This window comes from Pseudonaja textilis, chromosome 5, assembly GCF_049901715.1.
Source record: "Pseudonaja textilis isolate UNSWEBS1 chromosome 5, rPseTex1.2, whole genome shotgun sequence".
Taxonomy (NCBI): domain Eukaryota; kingdom Metazoa; phylum Chordata; class Lepidosauria; order Squamata; family Elapidae; genus Pseudonaja; species Pseudonaja textilis.
This window is the reverse complement of record NC_141994.1, coordinates 74,946,202-74,965,668: the sequence shown is the minus strand read 5'-3', so window position 1 is coordinate 74,965,668 and position 19,467 is coordinate 74,946,202. Positions and strand designations below refer to the sequence as shown.

The 19,467-nt window shown below is 50.4% G+C and overlaps 2 protein-coding genes across 2 annotated transcripts in view; one reads left to right on the top strand and one right to left on the bottom strand.

Annotated features, from left to right (window-relative positions):
- Window positions 1-12,100, bottom strand: part of LMF2 (lipase maturation factor 2) — a 24,656-nt gene extending 12,556 nt beyond the window's left edge. Inside the window, 4 exon segments of the mRNA XM_087935414.1 lie at window positions 2,174-2,370; window positions 4,624-4,652; window positions 6,737-6,990; window positions 11,941-12,100. Coding sequence (XP_087791540.1) covers window positions 2,174-2,370; window positions 4,624-4,652; window positions 6,737-6,990; window positions 11,941-12,040 — 580 coding nt within the window. The 5' untranslated portion in view covers window positions 12,041-12,100.
- NCAPH2 (non-SMC condensin II complex subunit H2) overlaps window positions 12,097-19,467 on the top strand; it is a 23,280-nt gene continuing 15,909 nt past the window's right edge. Inside the window, 7 exon segments of the mRNA XM_087935415.1 lie at window positions 12,097-12,353; window positions 12,356-12,375; window positions 13,663-13,764; window positions 14,360-14,415; window positions 15,268-15,355; window positions 17,195-17,266; window positions 19,364-19,443. Coding sequence (XP_087791541.1) covers window positions 12,269-12,353; window positions 12,356-12,375; window positions 13,663-13,764; window positions 14,360-14,415; window positions 15,268-15,355; window positions 17,195-17,266; window positions 19,364-19,443 — 503 coding nt within the window. The 5' untranslated portion in view covers window positions 12,097-12,268.

The window sequence follows — 19,467 nt, the reverse complement described above, 5'->3', positions numbered from 1 at the left end:
AAACAGAAGGAGAGAGGGGGAGAGGAAAGAGAACAAGAGAGGGGAGAAGGAGAAGGTGGGAGAGAGGGAGAGAGAGAAGGAAAAAGGAGAGAAGAGCATAGGAGGAGAGAGGAGGAGAGAGGAGGAGAAGGAGGGAGAGGTGAAGGAAAGAGAAGAGAGAGAGGAGGAGGAGGAGAGAAAAGAAGAAAGAAGAGAGGAGAGAGGAGAGAAAAAGGGGAGGAGGAGGAGAGAGGAGAAAGAAAGAGGGAAGGAGAAAGTGGGAGAGAGAGAAGGAGAGGGAGAAAGAGAAGGAGAGAGGGGGAGAGGAGAGAGAACAAGAGAAAAGGAGAAGGTGGGAGAGAGAAGGAAAAAGGAGAGAGAAGAGAGCATAGGAGGAGAGAGAAGAGAGAGGAGAGGGAGAGTGAAAGAGAGGAGAGAGGGAGAGAGAGAAGAAGAAAAGAGAAGGCAGAGAGGAGGAGAGGAGAGGAGAGAGAAAGAGGAGTGTGAGAGAGTAGGGAGAGAGAAGGAGAATGTAGAGAAGAGGAGAGGAGGAGAGAGAGAGAGAGAAGGTGGAAATATAATCACTCCTTGACTGACAGACGCAAAACAGCCCCAAATGTTTATTGCTAACCAAATCTCTCCTTAAGCAAGTCATGAGGGCTGGGGATATAGCTAGTGCTTCACTTGTGACCACAGTCCAGCTAAGCAAGGACATTGGTCAAGTGAGTTTTTGCCCCATATTACGACCATACTGCTCCAGTTGTTAAGCCAATCACTGGAGGTCATCTAATCCAACCCCCTGCCTAGGCAGGAAACCCTACACCACTTCAGACTAATGGTTATCCAACATCTTCTTAAAAACCTCCAGCGGGGGAGCACCCACAACTTCTAGTGGCAAGCAGTTCCACTGGTTAATTGTCCTCCCTGTCAGGAAATTCCTCCTTAGTTCTGAGTTGCTTCTCTCCTTGGTGAGTTTCCACCCGTTGCTTCTTGTCCTGCCTTCGGGTGCTTTGGAGAATAGCTTGACTCCCTCTCCTTTGGGGCAGCCCCTCAAATATTGGAAGGCCGCTATCCTGTCTCCCCTGGTCCTTCTCTTCACCAGACTAAGCCAGGCCCAGATCCTGCAACCGTCCTTCGTAGGTTTGAGCCTCCGGTCCCCTCATCCTCCTGGTTGCTCTTCTCTTCCCTCTTTCCAGAGTCCCAACAACAACTATTTTATGATATGGTAACCGAAACTGCGTGCAAATATTCCGCGTGTGGCCTTGGCAGCGCACTACAAAACGGTATTAACGCTTCACGGGATTTCGATCCCAGGGGCCTCTTTATACAACCAGGGGTTGTGTTGGCTTTCTTGGCTGTTCACGTTTAAGGGGCTGTCAAACTGGGGTGCCCAGATCCCCCCTCACCACTACTACATGAGGCACGGTGGCGCAGTGGTCAGAGCGCGGTATTATTGCAGGCTCCTTCTGCTGACTGCCAGCTGCGCGGAGTTTGGCCGATCGAACCTCACCAGCTCCAGGTGGACTCCGCCTTCCCTCCTTCCCAGGTGGGCCAAATGGGGGCCCAGATTGTTGGGGGCAAGAGGCTGATTCTGTTTCCCGCCTGAGCAGGGGGGTTGGACTAGAAGATCTCCAAGGTCCCTTCCAGCTCTATTCCTATTCTGTTTTCAATTCATTTCTGTTCTGTTCTATTCATTTTCTCTGTTCTCTTTTCTTCCGACATTCTATTCTTTTCTGTTCTGTTCTATTCATCTATTCTATGCTATATTCTATATTTTCTATTCAATTCTTCTAAATTCCATTCTATTCTGTTCTGTTCACCTATTTTGTTCTCTGTTTTGTTTCTCTTCTCTCCTACCATTCTTCTTTCTATCATCTCTCCTTCCTTCTCTTCTCCTTCCCTTCTTCTTCCTTCCATCTCCTTCTCTCTTCTCTTCACTCCTTCCTTTTCTCCTTCCCTTCTTCCTTCCATCTCCCCTTCTCTTCTCTCTTCTCTTCACTTTCTTCTTTTCCTCTCCTCTCCAAGTCAATGCAACCAAGCCCTTCTCTTCTCTCCTCTCTTCTCTCCTCTCCTTCCACCTCTTTCCTTCCTTCCCTTCTCCTGTAAACCGCCTAGAGAGGGCCGTCGAGTGGCCTATCGGTCTGAATGCCACTGCCCCCCCACTCCCGTTGGGTTTCTGTGCCGTCCGACTCACCTGTGAGCCCCCACCAGGTGGGGCAGCGGCTGGTCAGCTTCACCACCCCGGAGGCGAACATCAGCCGGAAGAGCAGCCATCGCACCAGCCAGAAGGTCACCCCGTCATGCGCCCTCCAGGCGGAGGAGGGTCCCCGGAGCAGGTGCAGGGGGGCCACCAGCACGGCCAGGAAGCCCGTCTCCAGCAAAAGGCTGTCCCTGGGGGAGAAAGGGGGAGGGGGTCAAGGGAGCATGGCTAGGGCGCCCCTCCCCCTGCCCAGGCTCCGGGGGGGGGGGCCCACTCCCCAGGACCCGGAATCCACAGGCGGTCCTTGATCCATGGCCACCATTGGGGCCCAACGTTTCCCTGGCTGAGCGGGTCGGGGAGCGGGGGGTTCAGTGGGATCGGCTGCCCACCCGTTTTATGACCGTTCTTGCCCCAGCTGTTAAGTGAATCACTGCAAGGGCTTAAGTCAGCGTCAATCGGAATACACGGAAGAGACCGTGTAGGCAGGAGACCCTGCACCATTCCAGACAGGGGGTGTCCAGTCTCTTCTTAAAAGCCTCCAGGGATGGAGAACCCACGACTTCAGGAGAAGCTTTTTCCATCTACCCATTTTGGGGGGGTCTGTTTGTATATCTTCTCTCTCCCTCCCTCTCTCTCCCTCCCTCTCTCTCTCTCTCTTCTCTCTCTCTCCCTCTGTATGTATGTATGTATGTAAAGAAAGAAACATACATCTTACAATCTCCGGGACTAAAATATACATTTACTTACTAAGCTTTTGTCAGCCTCTGCTGACATTATCAGAATACCGACGAAAGCTCACTAAGTAAATATAATTTTAGTTCCGGAGATTGCAAGATGTATGTTTCTTCTTTTACAAGTATATCTGGAACTTGTATTTTTAGAATAGTTTGTAATATATATATATATATTCTTACCGTTCTTGCTTTTCATCAGCTGTCAAAACTTTGCTGCAAGGGGTTTAAAAACATCCTGTCTTTTTTCCTTCTTTATACATTTTTCTTTAAACATATTATACGGATTTAGCAAACAGTGTATTGCCTGGGTCATTTTACATATACGTAATAGTAGTATGAGTATTCTTTACTTGTACATAATAGCATTCTTCCAACTTCTAATTTCTACCTTTGTGATCTAACCATGGATAAAACAAATCCCAAATTAAAAAAAATATTCTGTGTCTTCTTTGTCCTTTATTTTTAATGTTGACCTATCCATTTCCACAGTCTAATATTGCCTTTCTATCATCCATCCATCCATCCATCATCTATCTATCATCTCTATCCATCCATACATCTCACTTCTCTCTCTGTCCCTATCTATCTATCATCTATCATCTCTCTCTCTCATCTAGCTATATCTACCTATCATCTATCTTCTATTCATCATCTATTTATCATCTATCTATCTATTATCTCATCTATCTATCTATCTATCATCTATCTATCATCTCTCTCTCATCTATCTATCTATCTATTTATCTATCTATCATCTCTCTCTCATCTATCTATCTATCTATCTATCTATCTATCTATCTATCTATCTATCTATCATCTATCATCTCTCTCTCATCTATCTATCTATCTATCTATCTATCTATCTATCTATCTATCTATCTATCTATCTATCTGTCTATCATCTATTTATCATCCATCCATCCATCTATGATATGTATCTTATCTGTCTCACAGAACCATAGAAACCTAGGGCTGGAAGGGACCTTGGAGGTCTTACCCCCCCTCAAGCAGGAGACCCTCTACCATTCCAAACAGGTGACGGTCCAGTCTCTTCTTAAAAGCCTCCAGTGATGGAGAACCCACAACTTCTAGTGGCAAGGAGTTCCACGGGTTAATTTGTCCTCCCTGTCAGGGAGTTCCTCCTCCGTTCCAGGCTGCTTCTCTCCTGCCTTCAGGGGCTTTGGAGAATAGCTTGACTCCCTCTTCTTTGGGGCAGCCCCTCAAATGCCGGAAGGCTGCTATCACGTCCTCACCCTCCCAGTCCTTCTCTTCTCTAGACTGGCCAAGCCCAGTTCTTCCCATCTTCCTTCGATCATCTTAGTTCCTTAGTTAGTTCCTCTTCTTTGCACTTTTCCCAAAATCTCCACATCCTTTTTTTTTTTTTTTGTAATGTGGTGGATGCAGGATTCCAGTTGTGGCCCTACTGAGCCTTTACAAAGCGCTACTTAACCCTTCGCGAGATTTTGAGTCCTTGATTTACGACAGTCCATGAAGGGACGCTGAAAAAAGTGACCCCCTGGCTGTCTTTCACGCTTATGACCGATGCCAATTTGACAAGTGCCGTGATCCACTTAACAACGATGGCAAGAAAAGGGTTGTAGAACGAGACAAAAACCCACTGAACTAATGTCTCATTCAGCGACAAGAAGCTTTGGCCTCAGTTAGGGTCGTAAGGTGAGCCCTACCTGTTGGAAGCCCAGGGCCACTTACCACTGGAAGTAGAGGAACACCTGTCCCACCTGCAGAGAGAAAAGAAAGGAAGAAAAATCAAATGAGAAACTGGACTGGCTCTTCAGGTGCCTTTTACCTGAGTTCAGACTGGTTTTCCTAATGTAAAACATTGATATCCCACCTGCTCAATCTACCTGGAAAGGGCTCTATCCTCCACCCAGCCACTAACTAGCCACTAACCTTACTACCCTGTTTCCCGGAAGATACGACCTACCCTGAAAGTAAGTCCTAGCTTGATTTTTTACACGTGTGCTCAATATAAGCCCTACTCCCCAAATAAGCCCTAATTAAGATCCCACCCACTCCAGGGTGGACAGGTAAAAATTAAGGTAGGGTGGATGGGAGGATAGAGCTGCCCTACTACTTCCCTTTGGACAGGTGTAGCCAGGCCTCGCACATCCCAACACCTGTCTTGCTGGACCATTTCTTCTGCAGCCAGCAAGGCTGGCCAGTCTTTCCTGAAGGCCTCTGGAGCTGAGAACAAAGCTCTGGATCGATCCTGAAGGCTGCAGAGGCCTTCAGGAAAGCCTTGCTGGCCGCAGAAGTACTTCATGAAGGCCTTGGACAGCCAAAAGGAAGTCGGGGGCAACACGCTCAAGTGAGGTTAATCAGTGGATGATTTCCCCTGAAAATAAGACCTGGTGGCTTTTTTGGTGGCAAAAAAATATATATTAGACAGGTCTTATTTTCAGGGAAACACGGGAACTATTAACTAACCCCAGTGCAACACTCCAGTTTGGCCACCCTGATTGGCTAGGAATTTGGAAATGGCCTACTCTGAGACGAGAAGTTGTTTTCCCCCACACAATATCCCTGTAAGGTAGGCTGGGCCAAGCATGCCTGATGACTTCCAAGTCCCCCGTGGACCTCCTAGGAAGAAGGTGCAGCTTAAACTCAGGTTGTAGTGCTACATTTCCACCACACCCCACAGTGGTGACTCCTATTGGCTGGGAATTTGGGAAGGAGCTTGCTGGGGCCTCAAAGATGGATTAAAAAATTTACGGGGACCCGGTTCAAATAACGTTAGAGGAGCGTTTTTCAAACGTGGCCATTTGAAAATGTGTGGACTTCAACTCCCAGAATTCCCCAGTTAGCACCTTATAAAGTAAGGACTTCAACTCCCAGAATTCCTTCTTAGTACTTTGTAACGTATGGATTCCCAGAATTCCCCAGCCAGCACCATCAGAAGCGAGGGCTCGAACTCCCAGAATTGCTTGTTAGCATTTTAGAAAGCATGGACTTCAACTCCCAGAATTCCCTAGTTTTAAAGACTTCCCAGAACTCCCCAGCCAGCACCATAAGTGAAGACTTCAACTCCCAGAATTCCTTGTTAGCCCTTTATTAAGTGTGGACTTCAATTCCCAGAATTCCCAAGACAGCACCATCAGAAGCGAGGACTTCAACTCCCAGAATTCCTTGTTAGCCCTTTATAAAGTGTGGACTTCAATTCCCAAAATTCCCTAGCCAGCACCTTAAGAACTAAGGACTTCAATTCCCAACATTCTCCAGGCAGCTCTTTAAAAACTGCCCATTTCAACTCCCAGAGATCCCCAATTGGCACCTTAAGAACTCTGGGCTTCAATTCCTAGAATTCCCTAGCCAGCACCTTAAAAAGAACTCCCAGAATTCCTTGTTAGCCCTTTATAAAGTATGAACGTCAATTCCCAGAATTCCCTAGCCAGCATCATAAGTGAGGACTTCAACTCCCAGAATTCCTTGTTAGCCCTTTATAAAGTATGGACTTCAATTCCCAGAATTCCCTAGCAACCACCTTAAGGACTTCAATTCTCAGAATTTCCTAGCCAGCATCATAAGTGAGGACTTCAACTCCCAGAATTCCTTTTTAGCCCTTTATTAAGTATGAACTTCAATTCCCAGAATTCCCTAGCCAGCATCATAAGTGAGGACTTCAACTCCCAGAATTCCTTGTTAGCCCTTTAGGAAGTGTGGACTTGTAACTCCCAGATTTCCCTAGTCTTAAGGACTTCAATTCCCAGAATTCCTTGTTAGCCCTTTATTAAGTATGGACTTCAGCTCCCAGAATCCCCCAGGCAGCACCCCTGGAGGGCAGCATCCAGCCCGCCCCGTGTACCTGGTAGACCGAGAGGTAGAGGCCCCAGAGGGCGAGGAAGACCAGGCTGTCCCGCAGGGGCTCCAGCAGCAGGGCCCCGAAGGAGAGCAGCGTGCCCATCAGGCACAGCAGCTCCAGGCCCTGCTCCGTGTCCAGCCCCAGGTGGGGCCCCAGCCACAGCAGAGTCGGGGAGTCCCGCAGCTGCTCCCAGAAGCCTTTGCCCGTAAAGCGGAGCATCTTCCGGGCGGGCAGGATGCCATCTTTGCCATAGAGGCCTGGAGGGAGAAAAGGAGAGAGAGGCTCGAACAGGGCAGCTTGGCAACGGGTGCAACGCCACGCACACACACACACAACACAAACACACACAGCACAAAACATCCACAAACACGACACCGTAGTGCTTTTGCAGGGAGCTGGTGCCTTGCAATGCAGGGAGTCCTCGCTTTATGGCAATTGAACCCTAAATTTCTGTTGCTAAGCAAGACAGGGAACTGGTGCCTTGCAAGGCAGGGAGTCCTCGACTTATGACCAGAATGGAGCCCAACATTTCGGCTGTTAAGCAAGACAAGGAACTGGTGTCTTGTAACGCAGAATCCTCGACTTACAACCAGAATGGAGCCGTTAAGCAAGACAAGGAACTGGTGCCTTGTAATGCAGAATCCTCAACTTACGACCAGAATTGAGGCCAACATTTCTGCTGCTGAGCAAGGCTGCTGCGGAGTGAGTTTTGCGCCCTTTTACGACTTTTCTTGCCTCCGTTGTTAAGCGAATCACTGCAGCTGTTCAATGAGTCACACCGTTGTTCAGTGAGTCCGCCTTGCGCCACTGACTCCACTTCTCAGAAAGTCGCAAAAGAGGATCGCGGCCGTCGTAAATGTGAGTCAGTTGCCAAGGGTCCAAATTTTGATCCCGTGACCGTGGGGATGGCTGCAACCGTCATAAGTGTGAAAAACGGTCTTAAGTCGCTTTTTTCTGGTGCCATTAACGGCCAGTAAAGGAATGGCTGTAATTGGAGAATACCTCTTTGTTTATGCATATATTTTATGCATACATTTTTCTTTAGTAAACATAATAACTCAAACGTCTACAGGAACAGTGTGTTGTCTGGCTACAATTAGTTTTGAAAAATAATAATAGTAATAACGACATTCTTTGCAGGGTTGATAATAATCCCCTAATATTTGCTTATCCATACTAATAAACCTTCACTGTATAGTTAATCATTCTCTTAAAGTTTTAATTTCCTAACTTGTTTCTGTCAACTAACTATTGATAAAATGAATACTTTTTCCCCCCCAAAATAAGATCCTGACTTATATTTCCAAAAAAGGCACCAGGTCTTATTTTCGGGGGACATCCTCCACTTACTAACCTCTGTTGTGCACATTGTCCCTGGCCTCCTTTTCGCTGTCAAGAGGCCTCCAGGAACTCCCTTCTTCTGCGGCCGGCATGGTTTTCCTGAAGGCCTCTGCAGCCAATAACAGAGCTCAGGATCGATCCAGAACTTTGTTCTCAGCTACTACAGAGGCCTTCAGGAAAGCCTGGCCAGCCTTGCCGGCTGCAGAAGAAATGGGCCGGCCAGGCAGGTATCAGGGTGCGCGAGGCCTGGCTACACCTGTCCAAAGGTAAGTAGTAGGGCAGCTCCACCCCCCACATCCCCACCCTAGCTTAATTTTTACCCATCCACTCTGGAGTGGGCGGGATCTTAATTAGGGCTTATTTTGGAGGGTAGGGCTTATATTGGGCACACGTGTAAAAATCAAGCTAGGACTTACTTTCTGGGTAGGTCGTATTTTCGGGGGGAAAGGGAACTTCTAAAGGCGCTTGGCCAGAAATGGTTCTCCTAGATTCCTCCCAATTCGTTTGCTGCAGGTTCCAAAAACTCGACTTGCTCCAAAGTTCCTCCTGAGATACTCCACTCTTGAGTTCCAGCTAAGAGCTAAAGCCCCCTTGGATTTCTCCCTTTCAATATTCCTCCCAATCCAAGATGAATTCCGTTCTTTTCTTCCACCACGGCACGCCTTAAAAACTTCTCCAGCATTTTAATAAACCATCTACTACTCGCTCTTACATCTTTTTCCCCACTTACAGGTCGCCGGCCATGGCCTACTCCTTGTTCCCTGCCAAACACACCAGCTCCACCTCGAAGGTACACACACCGCACCCTCCAGAAAGTCACACTGCCCTTCACAAACTTTTGTTTTCATCTTTCCGAAACCTTTGGCTACAAATTCTCGTAAACAACTTCTGAGATTCATTTCGTTGCTGCCTTTCCTCTTCCTACAGGTAGTCCTCACCTTACAACGGTTCACTCACAACAGTCCTCGCCTTACAACAGTCCAAAGTTACGACGGCGCTGAAAAAAGGGACTTGTGAGCCTTTTTCTACGCGGTTGCTGCATCCCGTGATCAAAATCCAGATGCTTGGCAACTGACTCATAGTTAGGACGGTCGCAGCGTCCTCCAGGGTGTGTGTGACATGATCCACTTTTATGACCTTCTGACAAGCATAATCAACGGGGAAGCTGGATTTGCTTACAACGCCCATGTCCCTTGCTTAACAACTGTGGTGTTTCACTTAAACAACTGGGGTACGGAATGTCGTACAACGGAGCAAAGTTTACTTAGCAACTGTCTTGGAAATGCTGGACTTAATTGGGGTTGAAGGTCGATGATTACCTGCCCTATGCCATCCCCGACAAATAGTTATCCAATGGTACTCTTGACTGCATATGTACAACATAGAATCGTAGAATCCTAGGGCTATTAGTAGTAGTAGCTAATACAGTAGCCATTGTGAGGGGGATTTCGGAGTCCTAGTAGACAATCCCTTAAATAGGAGCCAGCTGTGTGCTGCAGCAGCCAAAAAAGCCAACACAATCCTTGGTTGCATTAACAGAGGGATGGACTCAAGATCAGGTGAAGTGTTAATACCACTTTACAAGGCCTTGGTAAGGCCACAGTTGGAATATCGGCATCCGGTTTTGGTTGCCATGATATAAAAAAGATGTTGAGACTCTGGAAAGAGGGCAGAGAAGAGCAACGAAGAGGATTAAAGGGCTGGAGAATATAAACATACGAAGAAAGGTTGCAGGAACTGGGTATGGCCAGTGTGATTAAAAGAAGGACCAGGGAGGCCATGATAGCTGGTGACCAGTATCTGAGGGGCTGCCCCAAAGAAGAGGGAGTCAAGCTATTCTCCAAAGCACCAGAAGGCAGGAGAAGAAGCAACGGGTGGAAACTCATCAAGGAGAGAAGCGACCTAGAACTAAGGTGAAATTTCCTGACAGTTAGAAGAATTAATTCGTGGATTACTTGAAGGTTAACTCGGGAAATTGTAGGTGCTTCATCACTGGAGGTTTTGAAGAATAGACTGGACAGTCATTTGTCCATAGGACCTCCTGCTCAAGCAGGGGGTTAGACTAGAGGGCCTCCAAGGTCCCTTCTAACTTTATTCTGTTTAATGAAAATAAAGGACAAGTGGTGACATGATAGCAGTCTTCCAATATCTCAGGGGTTGCCCCACAAAGAAGAGGGAGTCAAGCTATTCTCCAAAGCACCAAAAGGCAGGACAAGAAGCAACGGGTGGAAACTCATCAGGGAGAGAAGCAACTCAGAACGAAGGAGGAATTTCCTGACAGGGAGAAGAATTAACCAGTGGGACTGCTTGCCACTAGAAGTTGCAGGTGCTTTACCACTGGAGGTTTCCAAGAAAAACATTGGACAACCACGTGTCCAGGATGGTATAAGCTTCCCCGCCTTGGGCAGGGGTTGGACAAGGTCCCTTCCAACCCTCTTATTCTGTTAGGGCTGGTAGGGACCTTGGAAGGTCTTCTAGTCCAACCGCCCTGCCCCAAGGCAGGAGGCCTTCTCCCATTCCCCGAATCCGAAAGGGGGAAATCTTTTCTTAGCAGGAGGAGGGGAGGAGGAGGAGGAGGAGGAGGAGGAGGAAGGAAAGGCAGCTTGGGGTGGGGTGGGGGCCTTGGAGCACCCCCGAAGGCTGAGGCAACACCAACCCCCGCACTCCACGTGGGTGCGAGAGGATTGGCACAACCGCGGCAGCCCCAGTGCCACGTGGAGATCCTGGGACAGGCAGGGGGGGAGAGGGGGGGCACCACCCAACTGGGATAGGGGGAAAAGGGGCGGGGCTAAAGCCGAGGGAGGGGGCAGAAGAGGAGAGCAATTCTTGATGCAGAAAAAGAGAGAGACCCCACAGCCAGGCCAAGCCCCCTTGCCCACTCTCGTCCAGGGGCTGCTGTGAAAAGGGGAGGCGGGGGGTCCTAAGCAGGAAAGCCAACCCCCATGGGTCCATCTTCCTCCCATTTAAAAGTCTTTGAACCCCCCACATCCCCAAAGTGAGTGGGGCCACCAGCACTGTGGAGAAGGGGGAGAACCTCATATAAGAGGAAGCCCCCCCAAACAAGGCTTGGTTCAACCCAGGTTTTATTGGGGGGGGGGCAAGGAGATGGGGAGCAAAGACATATGGTGGGAGGAGATATGGGGGGGGCAAGGAGATATGGGGGGGAAATGCCGGGGTTGGACCCTCAGCCGGGTCCAAGACACGAGTCAGGGCCTCTGGAGGGCACGTGAGGACACGGGGTTGCTTTGGTGAGGGACCGGGGCCCCGTTCAGACGTTCCGAAGGGCCAGGAGACCCTCGGCCGGCCCAAGAGCCGCCCCCCCTCCACGCAATCCGGGCTCCCTCCCAAAGCAAAGCCGGAGGAGGGGGATCCTCTGCCCGGAGAGACCAGCCCCTTCCCCAGCCCTTCCTTCCCCGGGACCTGCCCGCTGCCAAGGCCCCTCCCATCCGCGGGGACACGTGGACGGGGCCGGAGCCGCAGCTGGACCCAGAGGCGGACGGAGAAAGTATGGGGGAGAAACCCCGTTTTCCCCCTCGAACCCCCCGCGAGAATCCGCTTTTTCTTTTCGCCCGGGCGGAGGGAGCGCTGCATTCACACAAGCGGGTCGCGGGTCAGTCTCGGCAAGGGTCGTGGGAAGCGGTCCCAAGGCGGGTCCGAGAGGCCGGGGAACTCTGGGCCCCGCAAGGTCACTAAGCGGGACACAGCCCTCCCTCCCTTCTCCTCCTCCTCCCCGCACTCTTCCTTCCCCGGACGCCGCGGCTGCGAGGACTTTTGGCCGCCGCCGCCGGGCAGGCAGGGCGAGGGCGCCCCGGGGCATGTGCAAAGCGCCCACCCGCTCTCTGGGGCCGCCGCCGCCGCAGGCTCACCGGGCAGCTGGACGTAAAGCGAGGCGAAGGCGGCCAGGAAGACGGCGGCTGTGCCGCGCAGGAAGAGCTGCCGGGCCAGGCGAGGCGCCTCCGAGCCCATCGCGCCTTCGCTCCCGCCGCTCCAGCCCCGCCTCGCTACAACGTAGCCGGAGGGGGAGAGGGGCGGGGATAGAACGCCGGGGGCGGGCCGAGGACGCGTGACGTCAACCGCCGTCGCCCGCGCGCGCTATGACGACGACGACGACGCCGTCCTCTCCGCGTCGCGCGACGATGGCGTCACCGGCCGGGCGGGAAAAGCAAAACGGCCGCCGCCGCCGCCGCCGCAGCCATGGAGGACGTGGAGTCGCGTTTCATGCACTTCTTGCAGCCCATCCGCGACCTGACCAAGAACTGGGAGGTGGACGTGGCCGCGCAGTTGGGGAGTACCTGGAGGAGGTAGGGGACGGGGAGGTAGAGGGGAGGAGGGGAGAAGGGAGGTCCTCGCACAACGACCCCGCAAGGTAGGCTAGGGAGAGGAGGCGGGGATGGTGACCTCCCCCTCCTCCTCTTCCTCCCCTCCCCTCCCCTCCTTCCTCTTTCTCTTCCTCCACTTCTTCCGCTTTCTCTTCTTCCTCTTCCCCTCCCCTTTCTCCTCTTCTTCCTCTTCTTCCTCTTCCTCCCCCTCCCCTTCTTTCTTCTCCTCCTCCTCCTCTTCCTTCCCCTTCTTCCTCTTCCTCCCCCTCCTCTTCCTCTTCCCCTTCTTTCTCCTTCTTCTTTACCTCTTCCTCCCCCTCCCCTTCTTCCTGTTCTTCTTCCTCCTCTTCCTCCCCCTCCCTTCCCCTTCTTCCTCTTTCTCTTCTTTTCTTCCCCTCCCTTCCTCTTCCTCCCCCTCCCATTCTTCCTGTTCTTCCTCCTCCTCCTCTACCTCCCCTTCTTCTTCCTCTTCCTCCCCCCCCCTTCCCCTCCTTCCTCTTTCTCTTCCTCCACTTCTTCCGCTTTCTCTTCTTCCTCTTCCCCTCCCCTTTCTCCTCTTCTTCCTCCTCTTCCTCTTCCTCCCCTCCCCTTCTTTCTTCTCCTCCTCCTCCTCTTCCCTTCCCCTTCTTCCTCTTCCTCCCCTCCCCTTCTTCCTCTTCCTCCTCCCTCCTCTTCCTCTTCCCCTTCTTTCTCCTTCTTCTTTACCTCTTCCTCCCCTCCCCTTCCTGTTCTTCTTCCTCCTCTTCCTCCCCTCCCTTCCCCTTCTTCCTCTTCCCTTCCTCTTCCTCCCTCCTCTTCCTCCCCTTCCCCTTCTTCCTCTTCCCTTCCTCTTCCTCCCCTCCTCTTCCTCTTCCTCCCTTCCCCTTCTTCCTCCTCCCCCCTCCCCTTCCTGTTCTTCCTCCTCCTCTTCCTCCCCTCCCTTCCCCTTCTTCCTCTTCCCTTCCTCCCCTCCCCTTCTTCCTGTTCTTCTTCCTCCTCTTCCTCCCCCTCCCTTCCCCTTCTTCCTCTTCCTTCCTCTTCCTCCCCTCCTCTTCCTCTTCCTCCCCTTCCCCTTCTTCCTCTTCCTTCCTCTTCCTCCCCTTCCCCTTCTTCCTCCTCCCCCCTCCCCTTCCTCTTCTTCCTCCTCCTCTTCCCCTCCCCTTCTTCCTCTTCCCTTCCTCCCCTCCTCTTCCCCTTCTTCCTCCTCCTCCCCTCTCCTTCTTCTTTTCCTCTTCCTCCCTCTCCTCCTCCCTATCCCCTTCTTCTCTTCCTCTTTTTTCCCCCCTGCAGCTGGACCAGATCTGCGTCTCCTTCGATGGCGGGAAGACCACCATGAACTTCATCGAAGCAGCGCTGCTCATCCAGGGGTCCGCCTGCATCTACAGCAAGAAGGTGGAGGGGCCTGGGGGAGCTCTGGGGGGGTGGGCAGGTGGGGGGGAAGTGTGCTGTGGGGGTCAGGGTAAGGGCCCCATTGGGGAAGTGGGCAATGGCCAGGTAAGGGGTTAAACGGAGGATTGCCCCGTGGAGGTGGGGGAAGGGTGGCTAAGTGAGAGGGAGGGGCTCCTGGGGAGGATGGCCAGGTGTGGGGTGGAAGGGGAAGGCCCGTGGGGAGGGCAGGACAGAGGATGGACCCATGGGGCGTGGGGGGGGGTGGCCTGGTAAGGGGAGAAGAGGATGGCCCCATAGAAAGGGGGGGGGGCTAAAGTGGGGGGGGGGTGCCTGGGGAAGATGGCCAGGTTGGGGAAATGGTGTGGCGGGGTTAGTGGAGGGCCCCATGGTGGCGGGGATGGTGATAAAATGGGGAAATAGGCACCGTTTGGGTGATTGGTCGCCAGGAGTGGGTGGCGAAAATCCTTGACCTCCATCAAACTCTGAAGATTCTGACATAAGCTTTCATTTACAGAATGTTTTCTTTTCTTTTAGAGAAAACTCCCAGTGGGGATTATTCTCCATTTCATCCTCTGATCTATTGCATTTGTTTTCTCAGGTGGAGTATCTTTACACGCTGGTGTACCAAGCCCTCGATTTTATCTCCAATAAGAAGTGAGTAAGCCCCTCCCTGAAGAAGAAAGGAAGGGAAATAAAGAGGGGAAATAAAGGAAGGGATGGGGAAAAAGAGAGGGATGGAGGAAGGGAAGAAAGTGAAGGAGGGAGGAAGGAAGGGAAAAGAAAAAAAGGAAAGAAGGAAGGAAGGAAAGAAAAAGGGAGGCAGGCAGGAGGATCGGGAAAAAGAGGAAGGAAGGAAGGAAAAGCAGGGAAGGGAGGGAGGGAAGAAAGCGAGGGAGGTGGGAGGGAAGGAAGGGAAGAGAAAAAAGGAAGGAAGGAAGGAAAGGAAAAGGCAGGGGGGATAGGGAAAAGGAAGGAAGGAAAAGGGAAGGAAGGGAGGTGGGGAGGAAGGAAGGGAAAGGAAGAAGGAAGGAAAAAGGGAGGCAGGCAGGTGGGGATAGGAAAAAAAGGGAGGGAGGAAGGAAAAGGGAAGGAGGGAGGGAAGAAAGCAAGGGAGGTGGGAGGGAAGGAAGGGAAGAGAACAAAATGAAAAAAGGAAGAAAAAGGGAGGCAGGCAGGAGGGGATAGGAAAAAAGGGAGGAAAGAAAAGGAAGGAAGGAAGGGAAGAAAGTGAGGGAAGTGGGAAAGAAGGAAGGAAGGAAAAAGGCAGGCAGGAAGGGATAGAAAAAGAGGGAAGGGAAAGAAGGGGAAGGGAACAATCCCTTCCAGTAATGTGTTGCTTAACAACCACTGCATTCACTTAACGACAGTTGCAAAAGTCATAAAATCAGGTCAGTTGCCCTAACGGCGAGGCTCTATTACGGTTACAATTCGAGCACCGCCTGCATTTTCTGGAATAAACTCGTTTCCCTTCTGTGTGTCTCTGTTGTAACTCCTCTTACAACTTAGGCGGGAAAAACAGCCCCCGTCCGTCGGTGCGGATGGGACCGACGGGGATGTCAGCGCCGGGCCAGGACCAGCAACGGAAGAAGAAGAGGTGAGCTCCGGGGTGTTGGATCCAACAGCCGCACCAAATCGTGGCCGTAAGACACTTACTAGCCACGGGCCACCAGGTGGATCCAAACGCTCCGTTCGGAGTTTTCCTGCGCCACGGGAACTCTCGCTCCCTCCCGTTGTGCCGAAGCGGTTGCCAGGGTGGGTTGGATTGAAATCGGGGGTCTCCAACCTTGGCAGCTTCAACTCCCGGGATTCCCCAGCCAGCCAAGGTTGGAGACCCCTGATTTCAACCCCTAGTAAATTGATTTAAATCAATTTAAATCCTGATTTTTAAGGAGCAACTGTCATCGCTCTCTTCTGACCCGCTGTTGACTCACCGACCATCCCACTCACTTTAATGGTGGTGTGGCGGGGACACCACAAGGTGAGGGATGTGGCGGGCAGCAGGTGAGTGGATGCCCGCTGCGGGCTCAGCCATGATGGATCTGAAGTGACAGGCGCTCTGCACAGATGCATTTCTCTTCCAAACAACCGTACACTTCGTAGCGTACATAGATTTGCAAGAGAGCGGAGTAAAGAACTATTCCTGTACTTTGTTTTATGATTTATCGTCTCACGGTTGCTGTGAAATTGTGTGAATGCGTCAATGCAGGGCACGTTATCTCAGTTTGCAGAGCTTGGGTTCACTGAAACGAACTTACTAAAAATGTAAATATTGCAGAATGTACGCAGCCTTGTGCTACATAATTAAGCGCCATTCCATGCTGAATAAACTAAATTTATTAATGTACCTTAAATAGAAAACTATCTTTAGAGGTATCTTTTTTTTACTCCAAAAGCATTTTATTAAAATAAATTTGATAAAAAGATTTTACAAAATCCAATTTAAATTAAAAAAATATCTGATTTTTTTATTTAAAATAAAGCAACCCTTGATTTTTATCTACCCTGGCTATTAGCTAACTGAAGCCTCCTTTCTCCGTCCGGAAAAAGCTGTATGTCAATTGATGCCTCCCATGGGCGTGAGGTCTGTCATCGGTCGCTTGGCTGCACGTTATAGGCTTCGTTAATGTCTCGCTAGATCTTATCTTTTAGGCTGATATTAACCACCCTATTGTAACATCAGAACTGAGTCAATACGGAATGCTTGCCGTATTTAACTGTATTGCTTGAATTATTAAAAGGGACTAGTAGTTTTATTTTAAAATAAGATTTGTATTACCAGTCTGTATCTCAAGTGTGGTGCGGTGGCCTAGATGTGGAGCTCTCGCCTCACAATCAGGAGGCTGTGAGTTCAATCCTAGGTAGAGGCAGATATATTTATCTCCCTGGATGCAATGCGAATATATATCTGCTGAACAAAACTCCGCATTGGTGACAGGGAAGGGCATCCGGCCAGTAAAACACTGCTAGCTCCGTTGAGTTGCCCAGACTCTACCCTGCAAGGGATTATGGGGTCGTTAAAAGGAGATGATTTACTAGTCCTTGAGTGGTACGGTGGCTTAGAAGTGGAGCTCTCGCCTCACAATCAGGAGGCTGTGAGTTCGATCCTAAGTTAGAGGCAGATATGAGATGAGAATTTATCTGCTGAATACAACTCCGCACTGGTGACAGGGAAGGGCATCCGGCCAGTAAAACACTGCTAGCTCCGTTAAGTTGCCCAAACTCCACCCCGCAAGAGATTATGGGGTAGTTAAAAGATGATGATTACCAGTCCGTATCTGAATTGTGAACAAAAGGCAAATGAAGGAGTGTGTGGTCATTTCCCATGACCCGTCTTGTCCTTGGGTCAGTTTTCCAAAGCAGGACTAGAGTCCCTTTCTGGCCCAAACGGCCCTTTTGGCTTCTTTTCTGATGCAGCCTCTCTTTCTCTACGTAGTTCCTCTCCTTGGACGACATCCAGCAGGCCAGCAGAGCCAACATGGACCTGAGAGATGACCAACAACACAACGTTAGTGGCTCCACAGCTCCCTTTTGTTAGCCTCTGGATGAGGGCGGGGTGCATGAGGAAGTTTTGCGCAGCTTTTGTCTGCTCCCAGGACTACACACACACACACGCACACACCTTGGTGTGTTAACAGGTACTCCATGACGTACAACCATTTTCTTAGTGACCGTATGAAGTTAGAACGGCACTGAAAAGAAGTGACTTATGACCGTTTTTCACACTTACGACCATTGCAGCATCCCCATGGTCAGGGTTTTTGCGGCCTGCCAGCGGCTGACGGAGCTGGCAGCAGAGTTGGACAGTAAGGAGGTTGGGGAATGAATATATAGGTAAAGGATCAAAACGGATTTCTTCCTAATAGACAAATTAGGAACAATTTAAGGACAGTATTAAATGTTTTGGGATACTACGAAGCCCATCCGGAAAAAGAAATAGCCCTTGTATTCTTGGATGCACAGAAGGCCTTTGACAGTCTAAACTGGCAATTCCTAATTCAGCAAATTTATAATATGAATTTAGGCACTAAATTCGAAAACATCGTGACTACAATTTATGATTCACAAAAGGTGAATGGTCATCTACGGCCACCGTTGAATCCAAAATTTCTGCTGCTAAGCAAGGCAGTTAAGTCGAGCCTTGCCCCGTTTTCTGACCTTTCCTGCCACCGTTGTCAAGTGAATCGCCACAACGGTTAAGTTAGTCACAGGGTTCTTAAGTGAATCTGGCTTCTCCGTGGAGTTTGCTTGCCTGAAGATCGCCGAAGGGGATTGCGTAACCCGTGGGACTGTCATATGTCCATGCCAGTTGCCAAGCATCTGAATTTTTTTGTTTTAATATATATTTTTTATTGTTTACAACTGCAAATATACGATGGTGCTGCCGTTTGGGCGTTACATATACCACACATACGAAGATATTGCTAAACCATTAACTTTGATATTATTGGCACAGTATTTGTTTTTTGGTTCTATTCATTCTGTCTTTTTTTTCCCCTGACCTTACCTTTTTTGTAGCCCCTAATTAAACTTATTCCATGTTTCATAGTAAGCCGATTTCCCCCTTATTTTTCAACTCTGAGGTTCACCTATCTGATTCTGCCCAAGCTATGATTTTCTTTATTCTTTCTGGTGGTGCGGTTGCATTTTTCCAACATTGCACGTATATCATTCTCACCGCTGTCAAAACATGTCTAATTAAATATGCTATGTCATGTCCCTGTCGAAATGTGATTCTGAGGGGGAGGCCGAGCAGCTGACAGGGAGTGAGAATGGGGCTCCGTTGGCTGTGGAAGAAACTGGGGAAGAGCCAAGTCCGACTGGGCAGAGCAGGGGAGAGGTAGAACAAGGGAAAGGGAGTTCAGAAGAAGACCCAAGCCCACCCTTTCTTCATCCTAGGGCACGCAGAGAGGAACAGAAAAGGGAGCAACGTGAGTTGCATGGCTTACGGGGGAGGAAAGGGCCCTGATTCCCTTCATTAGCTGCAGCTGGGAACACAGTGTTTAAAAAGGGAAGCTATGCACAGCAAAGTTGCTGGAAGCAAATCGTGAGTTATCTGTTATTGTCGAGGCTTATCTGGGTTCCTGGCGTCTTCCCAACTGTGTGTGTTCTGCTGGCCTTTCAAGTCTGCAATTCCTTCTGCCCTGTCCAGTTAATTGCTACGGCGTGGTTTGTTCGGATTTTAAGTTACAGTTTGCGTGTCCCTTGTTTTGGACTGAATTTTCTACAGCCAAAGGCTGTTCCTGCTGCAGCTGCTCTTTCCTTCTAGCAGCCCTACGCACACTTCACAGGCTCCTCGGGGGACTCTTCCTCACTGCTGCCAGCCTCCACAATCTCCAAAGGCAGCGCTCCTCTACCTGATGGTCCTGGTCCCATCCCTGCATCACAGGCAGGCCTCCTCATCCGAGTCCTCGCTCTCCGAGACCTCAGCCGTCCGTACCTGCTGCCGGCGAACCACAACAATGAATAATATGTCTCAGAGTCGGCTACACCCAGGCAGTGCTGGCTTGTTAACTCCCAATAAATCCTTTTGAAGTTTGGCTCGAGACTCAGAATTTAAATGGGGGGGAATTGCCGGAATCCTGACGCTCTGCTTCCTTCTTAGACGGTGGCTGTTGTGCCCTTGACCCCAATGGCTCTGGTTCCTCCCGAAGAGTTGGACAAGAAGGACAACCCCCTCTTTAGGTAAGAGGCTCCCGTGGGGTCCTC